Here is a 14,473-nt window from a genome sequence, read left to right as displayed (position 1 = left end):
TATTTTTATTGGGTCAATAAAAAAGGTTTAGGATATTTTGAAGAAGCAAAACCTCATACGTTAATTTCCTTTTCATTTAGATAATCCAATACTTTAATATGCATATAACTTTTATTTTTTAGAATATAAATAAATTTCTGAATTTAATTTAAATCATATATATATTTATGTGGTTGAACAATTTTCAAAATCAATCTTTTATACAGTCGGCCACTATCATTAAATAGCCATACACAAAATCTTAGACAAATACGCATAAATAAAGTTTCACAAACGTAGCGTTAATCATTAATCAAAATGTTAGTATTTATGAATGTATTTTTCTCTACTTTAACAATTTATTTTTATTATTTATTCGAATGATATATTTGCCAACTCGTAATTTTGACGCGAAAGCCGTCATAAATAAGGAGGAGGGACACTTTCTTTCCATACTCAAGCACGTACGTCATGAGGCGTTTCATTGTCTCCAGGTTATGTACTTCTGCCTCACGTCCAGCACCTTCATCGTTAAACCACCACCACCACCACCACCTCCAAAATCATCATCATCATCAGAACCGTGATTTTAGTTATGTCTTCTGCCGCAACCCAATCACTACATCCGACAGAGGTGCACAATCGCAAGGTAATGGGAGTACACTTAGATGGCTATTCCACATGCAGAAAATCCGTTGTTTCATGTCAAGTAGGGAAAGTCCTCGGAATACTATCAGCAGGTATAGCTTCTTTACTTTTACTCTTGGTTTATTATGCTTCATATTCTTTAGTAAATTGTCAAAACACTAAGAAATGTAAGCTTCGGATATACTGTTCACGACTCATGATACACTAAACATCATTGTTTGTCTCCAATTTTTGTAGTTACGATGAATCCGAAAGCGAAAGCGAAGAGCGGGACCCCATTAGAATCGAAGTTATATCCGAAGAACACATAAAACCCTCGTCTCCAACACCTCAAAACCTTAGATATTTCAAGCTTTCCATGTTTGATCAGATCCAGATATCCATATACTACCCGTTTACATTTTTCTATCCAAATAATAAAAATAAGAACAACAAGAACGTGGAGGACATCATAAACCAACGATCAAATCATCTGAAACAATCACTCTCAGAAACCCTAACACGATTCTACCCGTTTGCAGGCAAGGTTGCCAGCGAACTTCACATTGATTGTAACGACGAGGGTGTATATTTCATCGAGACTAGGGTTGATGATAGGCTCGAGAATGTGCTTAAGAAACCCGACAATAAATTCTTGCAACGGTTGATACCGGTGGTTAATTCTGTCGCCAATCAACAATTGTTGGGATCTTATGTTTCAATGGTGCAAGTTAACTTCTTTAGCTGTGGTGGGGTTGCTATTACAGTGCAACATAACCATAAGCTTGTAGACGGAGCTAGCTACATGACATTCTTGAAAGCATGGGCTGCGAGTGCTCGAAGAGATCCGAATCTTGTAAACCCTAGTTTTGTTTCCTCGTCGATGTTCCCGCAAAATCCTCAGTTGCCATATGCACCATATGTTCCCATATGGTGTTTAACGATATCTCCTGCTTATTTAAAGCATGGACAATGCGCAACTAAAAGATTTGTTTTCGATGCTCTGGCTTTGAGGAAGCTCAAAGCCAAAGCATCGACGCAAGAGCCAGTCAGTCGAGTGGTGGCTGTACTGGCTTTGCTTTGGAAATGCATCACGGAAGAAACAAAATCTAAGCCATCGGTTTTACATCTTCCGGTGAACATCCGTCCACGAAGTTCCCCGCCAATGCCTGAAAATTCGGTGGGAAATAGTCTTTTGGGTACGTGTGCGGAGTTCGATCCACATACAAGTGATCTTGAACTACCTTCAATGGCTGCTCAACTACAAGCTGCGGTTGTAAATGTAAACAGTGAAGCGATTGAAGAACTAAAAGGAGAAAACGGGCATGTTAAGTTTGTAGAAAGCGTGAGAATGTCGATGGAAAGATTTTCGGATTTCAAAAGTGAGTACTATTTGACTACGAGTATGTGTAATTCAGGAACTAAAGAAGCCGATTTTGGATTCGGAAAGCCTGTTTGGGCATGTACAGGGAACTTGAATGAAGATATTCCTATATTTATGAACAGGATGATAATGGTGGATTCGTGTTCTGATGATGGAATTGAAGTTTGGGTGACTCTGGAGAAACAAGTAATGGATGCCCTTAGGTGCAATTCTGAACTTCTATCGTTTGCTTCGGTGGATCCTAGTCCTCTGTCTATAGCTTAAAGATTGATTTATGTATTCATTTGTTTGGATTGAGAAATAATTACCACTTCTTGTTAAGGCGCATGCATGATTGAAATAAAATTGCAAGAGATATGTCATGTTTGATTCATATTAATATATGTGTACTTTTAGAGCGTCTTTGAAATAAAATTGCAAGAGATATGTCATGTTTGATTCATATTAATATATGTGTACTTTTAGAGCGTGTTTATAAACGGACGATGAAACTTTCTTCGCTTTGATGCCTCTCTCTCTCTCCTCTCTCTCTCTCTCTCTCTCTCTCTCTATCTCTCTCTCTCCTCTCTCTCTCTCTCTCTCTCTCTCTCTCTCTCTCTCTCTCAACTAGATTTTTCAATGAATATTTTATCAACTTTAAATATACGTGGTGTTTCACATAGATAAATTCTCATATTGATCTTGCACACATGCATGCACAGATTGTTTCTTGGACCAAGTTTAACTGCCAATGGTTTTCATATGAACAGCTGTATTGACGTGTCTGAACACAATTAATGAAAACATATCACATATGGCTAGCTAGATCTAACCATAGAGTCTTCCGTGACTTATATCTTACTTATAACTTGAACTGCATGCCATATAGACGTCAACGGTTCACGGACAAAAATATGAATAAGACAAACAAGAAAACCTAAACAAGTACAAGCTCTCTCTCTCTCTCTCTCTCTCTCTCTCTCTCTCTCTCTCTCTCTCTCTCTCTCTCTCTCTCTCTCTCTCTCTCTCTCTCTCTCTCTCTCTCTCTCTCTCTCTCTCTCTCTCTCTCTCTCATGCCATATAGACGTCAACGGTTCACGGACAAAAATATGAATAAGACAAACAAGAAAACCTAAACAAGTACAAGCTCTCTCTCTCTCTCTCTCTCTCTTCTTTTTTTTTTTTTTTTTTTTTTTTTTTTTTTTTTTTTTTTTTTTTTTTTTTTTTTTCCTTTTCCAACTTTGTAACCCACAGCAAAAGTAGTATATTTCCTATCTCAATCAAACCATTTGTTATATCACATTTTTTATATAATTAAATTAGAAAGGTAAAACATAAAAACATAACATTTTTTTAATTAAACATAACTAATAAAAATAAAAAAATTGGAAAATGAAAATCGATAATAAATAAAACACAAACCGAAGTGTGTAACCTTCAATACCTCTACTCTCTAAAATACATAGATATATCGAAGTGTGAAACCTTCGATATAGACAACATACACTACTTCGATACTTCGATCTTAAGACTTTGATACAAAATATTTTCACAACAAATTGTTCTCTACAATCTCTCCCTTTATGAAGAATATTCAAGTCTTCAAATAGAAGGTGGTGTATTCACTGCTTCTATCAACGTCTTCTTTATCTCTATTTAACAACAAAAAAAATCTTTCTTATTTTCTGTCTATCAACATCCAAATTTTTCTTGCACTTTGCTATTCTAAGATGAATGTTGGTCAAATTTTCTATAGGATACATATTTTTTACATCAGCATAAAAGAAATGCTTTCTTTGCTTTCCCTTCACTTTCTTCCCATGGAAAACAACTCCTAAAGGTTTATGATCTCGTCATCATCAAACTATTCCAGATCTACACCATCAATTGTTGATTTTCGATTCATCCAAGGCTTGTTGTATGTTTCAGAAATCTCGATGTCACTTAGCCCAAGGTGTGCAAGATAGCAATCAAAGAAGTTCTTCATATAAGCATATCCCACAACATTAGATCTCTTGTCAATCTCTCGATTATCATCAAGAGATTTAATATGATATGATATAGTGATAAGATCATTAAAATTCATCAAATGGAAGTCTGCGATGGTGAACTCACACACATTGTGATCTGCTCTTATAACCTAGTATCGATAATTCTGAAGGAGATTCTCAAACACAACATCTTTTGATATAGAAACCATATTTACAATCTTCTTTAAAGGCTAAAAGTCATTTTCCTTCTTCCCAATGATTTCATGAAACTTGTTAAAATGTTGTCGCGGCCGTCTTAAGGGATTAATAATTTCACTGCTCCAATGTACTAAAAGGACAGCACAGAGAAGCAGGGTCGAATCCTCAGGGACACAACCTATTGGTTAATGCCTCTTTGCGTAAAGCACATATTAGTCAAAAACTAATAAATATAGAAATGGGGATTTTGATTATCAACTAAAACTAAAAATGAAATAAACTAAATGAAAAGTAAAAAACAAATTCAGTTCTACTACGACTTTCGTAATCATGTAATCAACATAAACTTGATTATTCTAAATGTGTTATATCTAAGTTGGTATTGAGAAAAACTAATAAGCTCTAGTATAATCTCTTTTACGTAATTAAGTAACAAAAACAAGCTCTTTAATTAATTCTAACTTTTTGCTGATCTAATTAAACAAGGTCTTAATTAAATCTAGAAAATGATCATTTAAGATCTGCATAAAATTCTGAGCAATATTCAATACTTCGTACAAGCTTGGAATCATAAAATATGAAATGTCAGTTTATATTAGAGTTAATCTCAGCACGGAACCAATCTGATATTTGTTACTTATTACCAGTTTATTAAAACAATTAAGGATTTCAACAGCTGAATAAGTAGAATGATTAAACCTTAATTAGGTGATCATGTTAAAAAGATTCAAAATCAAACATTTATTAAGCATAAAACTGAATATCTAGATAGAATCACACAATGAAAATCAAGTCTAAAGATTGATGATTTAACGAGACATGACTAAAATCTGGTCTAGAACAGTAAAACGAAACATTAAATAGCTAAATCTTACTAAACTATATGTATCAGATGATCCACATTCTTTAGATCTTTAGAAAGTGATTAAAAAGTGAATAACACATTTAGAAGTCGTTTTCGTCATCTTGGAACGTCTAGGGCTTAAACTAATTCGAGAGGTCAAATTTATATGCAAGCCAACAACTTTCGGAGCAAGAAACATAAAACAAAGTCACATTTTCAATAATTTGATCGCATATTACAAAAATGTGATCGTACTTTTGGTCTAATTCCTCAGAAACCCTATTTAATGAAGTACGCTGATATTTTCGAACTTTTGAGGACATTGAAAAGAAAATACGATCGTATTTTTTGAGGATCCACGATTGTATTTTTGGGTTTTTTCTTCAATTTGATTTTTTGAGTCAAGCAATCTTTGATACATTTATGAGATCACATATTTGAAGAAATGTGATCACATTTTTCCTTTTTGTCGCGATTTGGTCATTATTATTCCATTCAAGCAACTTCTAGTCATTCCTCAGCATCTTTCCGATCCAACTCCAATTGAGCTCCAATGCTTCCCAGAACGCATCCTCAAGGTGACATTCTCATTGTGCTCCAATTTGTCCTGAAAATCATAACAAAAGTGAGTTGTACGGGCATTCTGTCAACAAACTCGAGTTGAACATCAATTTAACAAATGCATATGGAAAAGCATAAAATATGATGCAAAATGCTAATAAAAACTATCATAAAAGATGCATAAAATGATATCTATCAAATCTACCCAAGCTTGAAGCTTACTTGCGCTCAAGTAAAAAAAAGATTATACATTATAAACAAAATGGAAGGATGTAGATTACCTAAAAGATCGTAAAATGAAAAAAACATAAATCAATTAAGGAAAGTAAGAACTTGACTTTTTTTTTCTGTTACGTTTTTTTTCTTCCTTTTTTCAATGATCAGACCATACATTGAGGAAACTCAAATGGAATCATTACCTAGACAACCATTTCAATACCTTCCATGTAGAACAGATTTCCACTCTCGAAGTCAGGAAGACTCACGGCGATGTAACCCAACATCTAATCATAGATTTTATTTAAACATGACCCCTTAGTTAACCTTGCCAGCAAAAATAACATATTTAAGAATTTCATTTCCTCGAGACTAGATAGTTAATGTAACACTGAAATTTAAAATTTATTTTTAACAATTTATAAAAGTATTTCTCTCTTAATTTCATAAAACCATCCAATTTCAAATTCCAATATGTATCATACAAATCCCAAGATCACATAATTATGTCAAATTCCTCTACGTGTGTACAGATCAAGCCGGCGCCTTCCCACGGTCATCGCTAGTACCTGAAACAACAACACTAACACTGTAAGCACAAAGCTTAGTGAGTTCCCCAAAATACCACACATAAACACATATTAGCCACTCGAGGCTATAACTCTATGGGTCCGTGCACCCAACTCTGTGAACCCTCAGGTTCTAACTCTAGGAACCTTCCGGTTCCAACTCTATAAGCATGCACAGCATAAATCACATAGACAACATGCAGTACAACACATAGCATACACATAACATACACATACTCTATCACATAACTCTGGTTACCTACTCGGGGTAAAGTATAGTGAGAAGACTCACCTCGCGTGTCTCAGTATCTCACGATCTCTGGAAATCCCTCGTACTCGATCCTCCGAGCTCTACTCCTCCTATAACATCACAAGACTCTAATTAACACTTTTATCTCTAAGGTTGACTTTCCCTAAGAAGTCAACACAGGTCAACGGTCAACGGTCAACTTTGACCGGACTCGGCGAGTGCCCGCGGCAACTCGGCGAGTCTAGACGTTCTCACCAACTCTCTAGGATTTCCCTTTCTACACGTCGAGTACTCCCCCTGACTCGACGAGTTCCACCTGGAAGAATCGCGGGACCACCCCGACTCAACTCGCCGAGTCTCAAGAACGACTCGGCGAGTCCCAGCTTGACTCAGATCACATGACAATCCTCTCTAACTCGCCCTGACTCACTGGGTCAACTCCTGACTCGTCTGGACCACTCTCTGGCCGGTCCAAGGAAATCTTCAAGCTACTCGCCGAGTCTGCTCATCGGACTCGGCGAGTCCATTCCATGCAATCACTCAAACTTGCTTCTAAGGTCAGATCTACTCCAACAATTCATAGATCTGGCCCTCCTAGACTGATTCATCACGTAAAGTCCCAGTCTTGATGCATGAACAACCTTTATATGACTAATTATGAAGAATCTTCAACAAATCTCGCCACACAAGGTCATGGCCTCCATTGCTCTCTATAAAGCTTGAAGAATGAGGCTCTCTGGACCTCTATGGATCCAGATCCGAAGTCTCATTACTAGCATGGGACTATTTGGCCATCAAATCAACTCAACAAGCCACAAGAAAACCCTAAAATCGGTTATTCTTCACAAAACAGGATATGAGTCGAGATTATACCTTTAGATTGAAGGGTCAAGCTTCCAATCCACCAAATAGCAGTCCCCTTTGCCTCCTCTTAGCTAGAGCCTCCTTCTTCTTTGCTAAACAACACACAAATGCCAAGAATTGCCTCCTTTCACTCTCAAATCGCTCAAGCACTTTTAGGGTTTCTCTCTATGGACTGATGGATGCAAATGACGGCCATAAGGCCATTTAAATAGGTCCCAAACCCGAGAAATTAGGGTTTCATTAAACAGCGTGGACTCGCCGAGTCCATATCCTGGACTCGCCGAGTCCGAACGAATCCCGCGTCCAGAATCGCGACCCTACTCGGCGAGTCTGAGCTCCAACTCGCCGAGTCCCTTCTCAAAACTCAAAATATTAAAACAATAAAATACCTGGAGATCCGGGCTGTTACAGTTAAGAACCAGGCTCGATGTAACGCCCCATAAATCTTGACATAAAATAGAAAGATGTGTTGTGTGCTCTGCAATCACCTCGAGCCCTTCCATTTGAAAACCAGAGTATCTGAAACATAAACTGAAAACCGAAAGCACAAAGCTTAGTGAATTCCCCTAAAATACCATATAACATACAACCATAAAATATCATTCATAAAATATCATCCACAAAATATCATTTACAATATATAATGCAACGTACATATAGTTGCCATGGGCTCCCCCATGGTGTTTACCAGGAATGTCATGGGCTCCCCCATGGTCTTATATCCCAATGCCAGGGGCACCCCGCATGGTCTTATATCCAACTACCATGGGCTTCCCCCATGGCCTTATATCCAACTGCCATGGGCTCCCCCCATGACCTTATAACCAAATGCAATGGACTCCTCCCCCCATGGTTTTTCATCTAAGTATCACATAGATAACTAATAATCTACATAACAACTAATGGGTCGCATTGGTGCCTTCGACCCATGCATGTAGTGAGGAAACTCGCCTCACACTACCGAATCTCACAAACGAACCTTGGCTGCTGCCCGACAGGTCCCCCAACTGTCAAACATCAATACAACACCCAATTAACAATTGGGTACCAATGCATAACCATAAATCCATACATGGGGTTAAAAATACTATTTTACCCCTAACCTAGCTTGGTCCAAGACTAAGGCCAAACTCAAACTCTAGAGGCCCAAAAGCCAAATAATTAACTATGGCCTAATTTTCCAAAGTGGGCCCAACCCCTTCATGCGCCTTATCCTAAATCCCATCCAATATTTCCTAATCTATAGACTTGTTCTCAGACAACCCAGCAAGAACCCATACACCTAAGCCCAAAAGAAAGGCCCAACTCAAAGCCAAAACATGGTTAGGGTTTTCACATAAAATGACGATTAGGGTTCAGTAAGAACACTTAACCCATTAAGGACTTAATCCATTAAGCCTAAAATTGCATTACGTTAGTTGTAGGGACATTATTAAGTATTATTTAGAATTGAATCAACTGCTTTAACGTGGCTCCAATCAACTCCAAAATTAGGGTTTCTTGACATTAGGGTTTTCTAAACCCTAATTAGGGTTTCCAACCCAAATACGTGACAACTAGGTTCTAAGTTAGGCTTTTAGGTTAATTAGCGTATAATAAGCCAGGCACCACCCACTACCGCTTCGGGTTGTGGTGGTCAACGGTGGTCCACGACGGCAGCCACCGCCATACGGTGATGGTTATATTTTTAGGCCAAAACAATATTAAAAGCATTCCAACTTCAGTTCAATCACACACATATGCACACAACCACCAGTGATGGTGGCTAATGGCGGCAAAAGGACGACAGAAGGTGGCAGCCACCACCTCACTTTTCTGAAAAACGAAAAATATCATATTACAAAGGTCTTTGCTTGTCAAATTTGTCTTTAAGATGGCTTCGGATTTGATTGAAATTGAGTTTTTGTATTTTTATGAAATAGAAAAGTACTCGGTTGCTGGATTTAATAGTTTGTACCTGTGACGAGCTTGGATATGATAGATTTGTTTGCTTCTTCATTTCTTTGTTGGCTGTGTAGATCTAATGTAAGGTTCTTTGTTATTGTGAGCGTAACGCGTGTCAATGAATAGGGTCATGTTCTGTGGGTCCAGACTTGTCGATCAAGCTACTTTTTAAACAGTGAAAAGCAAGTAATTTTGAAACTATTATTACCGCCCATGCAATGTTTTGTTATGTTATTCTTTGTATTTTCTACAGCTAACGTCTCAGATCATGGTGTTTTGCGTACCCTAGTTATAAAAGTTGGTTCTACACTTCTGTCACACCCCAAAACCAGGAACGGCGGAGAGGTTCTGGGGCGGAGGACGTCATGTACAGTATCACAACAATGAATAGTAGTAAACAAGCAACAACATCATCCATTGCATTAATAATATAATTTTAATACAAGTGTTCTGATATGTCTAATAGACACTAAAGTATAAATCAAAATGAAAGATGAGTCTTGGACGAGCTCCATCTTCTCTAAACCTTGCATCGGTACCTGTCTACTGTTGACTTGAGCATACAAGTTATTTTGAAAGAGAGTATCAGCAATAAAGCTGGTGAGATCATAAGTATTTTAGTGTCTGAATTTGTAAGAAAGTATTTGTAAGTATGTGAAGTGTAAGTATGTAAAAGTTTTGAACCTCCTAGAAACCCTATCTTTCCTACTAAAATTAGCTTTCTATCATGGCATTTAGTATCTGTGTGTGTCTCTTGTAAGAGTGTGTATTTTCCCAAATCTAACTATCGTTACCCAAAAACATAGCTTTTACATTACCGTGCATCGTGTGAATGTTCACGAAGTGAATGTAATGGCAAAAATATTATAGTACTGTAGTCTTGTAATAAGTAACTACTGCTGTACTAACTTCCTTAAACAAATCATAATTTAAAGTACCATGTGATCGACCTTTACCCTGCTATCGACTATAGAACGCGACAATGTACAATGTCGGAGAAAAATGACATTTGGCACCCGTAGACTTGCAAGTCCCACTGTAGCGAGCAGCAAGAAGTAGGATAGTCAATCCAGTATAGATGTATACGCAAACTCATACGCTCCCAATTAAGGAGATTCTTGATACAAAAACGGCCATGGCAGGAAGTGCCATGCCCGGTTAATGGCTCACATAACTGCATGAATGTATATGTAATGAATGTGCAAGCTGTATTGTATGTTCTCCCTCTGTCTAGCTTGTATGTATTGTAATGTTCTGCGTGTACTAGCTGTAATGTGTTCTCTCTCTATCTAGCAAGTATTGAAATGTACCATGTGTACTAGCTGTAATGTGTGTTCTTTCTCTCTATCTAGCAAGTATTGAAATGTACCGTTTGTACTAGTTGTAATGTGTGTTCTCTCTCTATCTAGTAAGTATTGACTCATGTATGAACTGACTCATTGTATGATTCATTGCTCTAGTAATAGTATTAGTAACTTCTTAAACTACGCCTATTGTAGTTTACTAGTAATACGACTTGTACTTATGAACATGAATGTATACCCTTGCTACCCAAGGGTATTGAATTGACTGATAGAACTTTTATGTCTATATATGTATACATAATATATAACTAAGGCGATGGGAACAAACCTCGACATGAGGCGATGGGAACAAACCTCGACATGAGCACCGCTTATCATCCATAAACGGATGGTCAAAGCGAGCGAACCATCCAAACGCTCGAAGACATGCTCCGCGCATGCGTGATAGACTTTGGGAAATCTTGGGATACCCACCTACCTTTGATCGATTTCTCATATAACAATAGTTATCATTCGAGCATCAAGGTGGCTCCTTTCGAAGCACTATACGGGCGTAACTGTAGATCACCGTTATGTTGGGCTGAAGTAGGTGACACCCAGCTAGCAAAAACACATACGTCGGACAAAGCACTAACGGGACCGGAGATCATTCGCGAAACCACGGAAAAGATCGTTCAAATCAGACCTCGATTGCAAGCATCGCGTGACCGACAAAAGAGCTACGTTGATAAACGGCGAAAGCCCTTAGAATTTCAGGTCGGTGATTGAGTACTGTTGAAAGTCTCACCCTGGAAAGGGGTTATACGTTTCGGAAAACGGGGAAAGCTGAACCCACGATACATTGGACCTTTCGAAATCATCGCCCGAATAGGTTCGGTAGCATACAGGCTGCAACTACCCGCAGAGCTAAACGGTGTACACCCCGTGTTTCATGTCTCTAATCTGAAGAAGTGCCTATCAGATGAAACCCTCGTCATTCCTCTTGACGAGATCGAAATCAATGAGAACCTCCTGTTCGTTGAAGAACCAATTGAAATCATGGTCAGGGAGGTGAAGCGTACTAAGCAAAGTCGCATCCCGATCGTGAAAGTACGGTGGAACGCAAAGCGTGGACCAGAATTCACGTGGGAACGCGAAGACCAAATGAAGCAAAAGTACCCTCACCTATTCTAGCATACTCAAATCTTGCTTTCAAACAGAATTTCGGGACGAAATTCCCTCTAACGGGGGGATGATGTCACAACTAGAAATTTTGTGTCTTGTAATCACTATACTCAAGTAAATGTTGAATCAAAAACTTAAGATCATGTGTGATACCTATTATTATGACATCAAAAACTTCAATCAAATGCATCATACAAATACTACAAATAGTCATCAAGCAATTGGAAACCCTAGAAGTTCTTGTTTAGGTCCATATGGGACTAGGACTTCCTTATTGGACTCAATGGACCAATAAGCTTCCAAGTTTACTATCATGGGCTTAGAACCCTTAATTGGGCTCTAATTGGACCCACCTTAAATTATTTCAACATTTTGGGCCATATTGGGCCTAGAATGAAATAAATTAAGAGTTTTGAACCATGAATAACCTAAACTAGTCCAACAAAGTGTAAAAATCATATTATGTTTCTTTTAGGCTAAAACTCATCCAACCTAATTTCTACATGGACTAGAGGGCATAAAAGCCCAAATTTTCCCTTTTCCTTCCAAATTCTCGGCCCAAGGCCCAAACCCAAGAAGAAATGAAGAGAGTTGACTTGCAATTGACACCTCATTATTATCTTTTGGTTTTCCATGCACCCTATTCCATGTTTCCATGCATATCACCTCAAGGTCTATTTCTCCCTCTCTCTCTCTTGCTCTCGGCCATTTCAAACACACACACACACCTCACAAACTCTCTCTAGATTACTCAAGAACTCATCCTTCCTCTCCATTCAAAAATCTCGAAAATTAAGAGGCTTTCAAGAGGATATTTCCACAAACTCTTCATCTAAGGTAAGGTTATGCTTGGATCTATGACTTAGATTCTTTGTTTTATCAAAAATCTCTTCCTAATCCATGCAAAAATCATGATCTTGCATCCTAGAACCACCTCAAACTTGAGATCTTGAAGAAAAGGGTGCTAAGGCCAAAAATCACCAAGCTTTCTTCCATCTTTTCTTCAAAAACCGAAAGCACACCCTAAGGTGAGCTTCATACTCCCTATTTTTCTGTTTTATAAGTTTTGTGGGGGGGGGGGGGGGGGAATACAAGTGAAAGTGTAGATCTATATGTGTTTTGTATGTCTTGTATGATTTCTATGCTTATATGTGTGTTTTTGTGTGTTTATGATGTTGGATCTAACCATAAGCCCCTAAAAATCGAGATATACTTTATGTTAAATGATACTAGCATCAAATATATTTCTACATACCAATTATTCCAAGAAAAATAGCTAAGTGGCTTAATAACATCTTCTTTGGGCTAAAAACTCAATTTTTGGACATAAAATGTTAAAAAATATAAAGTTAAAGGGGCCAAAATGACATATTACGAATTCTGATGGATGAGAAGAGTCAAAACAGTTTCAATAAAGTATTTTCTGGAAATATACTCTTTTGGAGGGTTAAAAATATAAATTTCAAGCTTAATGGGCTAAAAATGACATTTTTGGCCCAATAGGGCCCAATATGCGAAATTTTCTGTTTTGAAGGACCAAAACTGTATTTTTCTGCAAAACAGTGGACTACTAGTGTCCCAAGTCCTTTTCTAAGGTTTAAAATGCTTTTCAAAATTTAAAAGGACCAAAGTTTCAAAAAATTTCCAATTTGGGCCAAAATTGTAAAAACTGCGAAAAAGAGGGGTTATAACCGAGAAAACTGTATTTTCAGGGACTAAAACTGTTTTCAACTAAAAATATGGTGAAAAATATCAATTTCAATAAGTTTTGGTGTAAAAATGTCAAGAAAAATGGTTTAAGGACCAAACCGGAAATTTATTTAATTAAAGGGTTGAAAAAGTAAATTTACAACAAAAAGAGGGGCTGTAACAGAAAAGTTGGAATGTTAATTCAATACATCCGTTGTGATCAAACACTGGCACTACGACTACCGACGAATTATATTACACAACAACACCAAAAATTGTTATCAAACGAATTGATTCGGTCTCGAATCAATGACAAACCCGAAACTACTAACACGATAATAACTCGACTCATACACGAAAACATTTGGAAATTCAATACACACGTGAGAGTGCACAGACGTCTACGCACCACCTTTGGGCCCAAAAGTGTAAAATCTTGTTTGTTGGGCTTAGCTAGCCCGATGACCTGATCTTTAGGCCCGAAGACTTCAACCTCACGAGTTGTTGAGTCTTACATGACCCAACACAACGTAAAAGGACTTTCAATGGCTTTTATACTATTGGTCCCCAAGGATCCTTTGGTACGGCTAGTAAAGTCGGTTATTCAAATGCAAATCGGGTCAAGAACCCTTCGTATTTTTTTATCCCCAACCGGCTAACGAAGTTACCGAGGTCTTCGTCCCCTCTTTCTCTTCGGATGTGGGACTACAAGAAGTCACGACAGTTGGATTACGTGAATAGTACGGACGACGCCTACGGGATCGTTAGTATAAGTTGTAAACTGGCCGTTTGTGTAACGCGTGTTTATAGCAATTCACCATGCGCAATAATCCGATGTCGCCTGGGATCAATGACTTCACACGTCGCGATGGTTCTACAACTACATGGAATTCAAAAGTATTAGGAAAAC

At 37.8% G+C, this 14,473-nt stretch overlaps 1 protein-coding gene across 1 annotated transcript; it reads left to right on the top strand.

Annotated features, from left to right (window-relative positions):
* Nucleotides 1-395: 395 nt before the first annotated feature.
* On the top strand, nucleotides 396-2,485 carry LOC111921488 (stemmadenine O-acetyltransferase). Its single transcript, XM_023917065.3, has 2 exons — nucleotides 396-719; nucleotides 865-2,485. The coding sequence occupies exons 1-2, from the start codon at nucleotides 451-453 to the stop codon at nucleotides 2,252-2,254; spliced, it is 1,659 nt and encodes a 552-aa protein (XP_023772833.1). The 5' UTR covers nucleotides 396-450; the 3' UTR covers nucleotides 2,255-2,485.
* Nucleotides 2,486-14,473: the final 11,988 nt, after the last annotated feature.

Source organism: Lactuca sativa, chromosome 1 (genome assembly GCF_002870075.4).
Source record: "Lactuca sativa cultivar Salinas chromosome 1, Lsat_Salinas_v11, whole genome shotgun sequence".
In the NCBI taxonomy this organism is placed as follows: domain Eukaryota; kingdom Viridiplantae; phylum Streptophyta; class Magnoliopsida; order Asterales; family Asteraceae; genus Lactuca; species Lactuca sativa.
The sequence above is the reverse complement of the archived record's forward strand: the minus strand, read 5'-3'. Positions and strand labels throughout refer to the sequence as shown.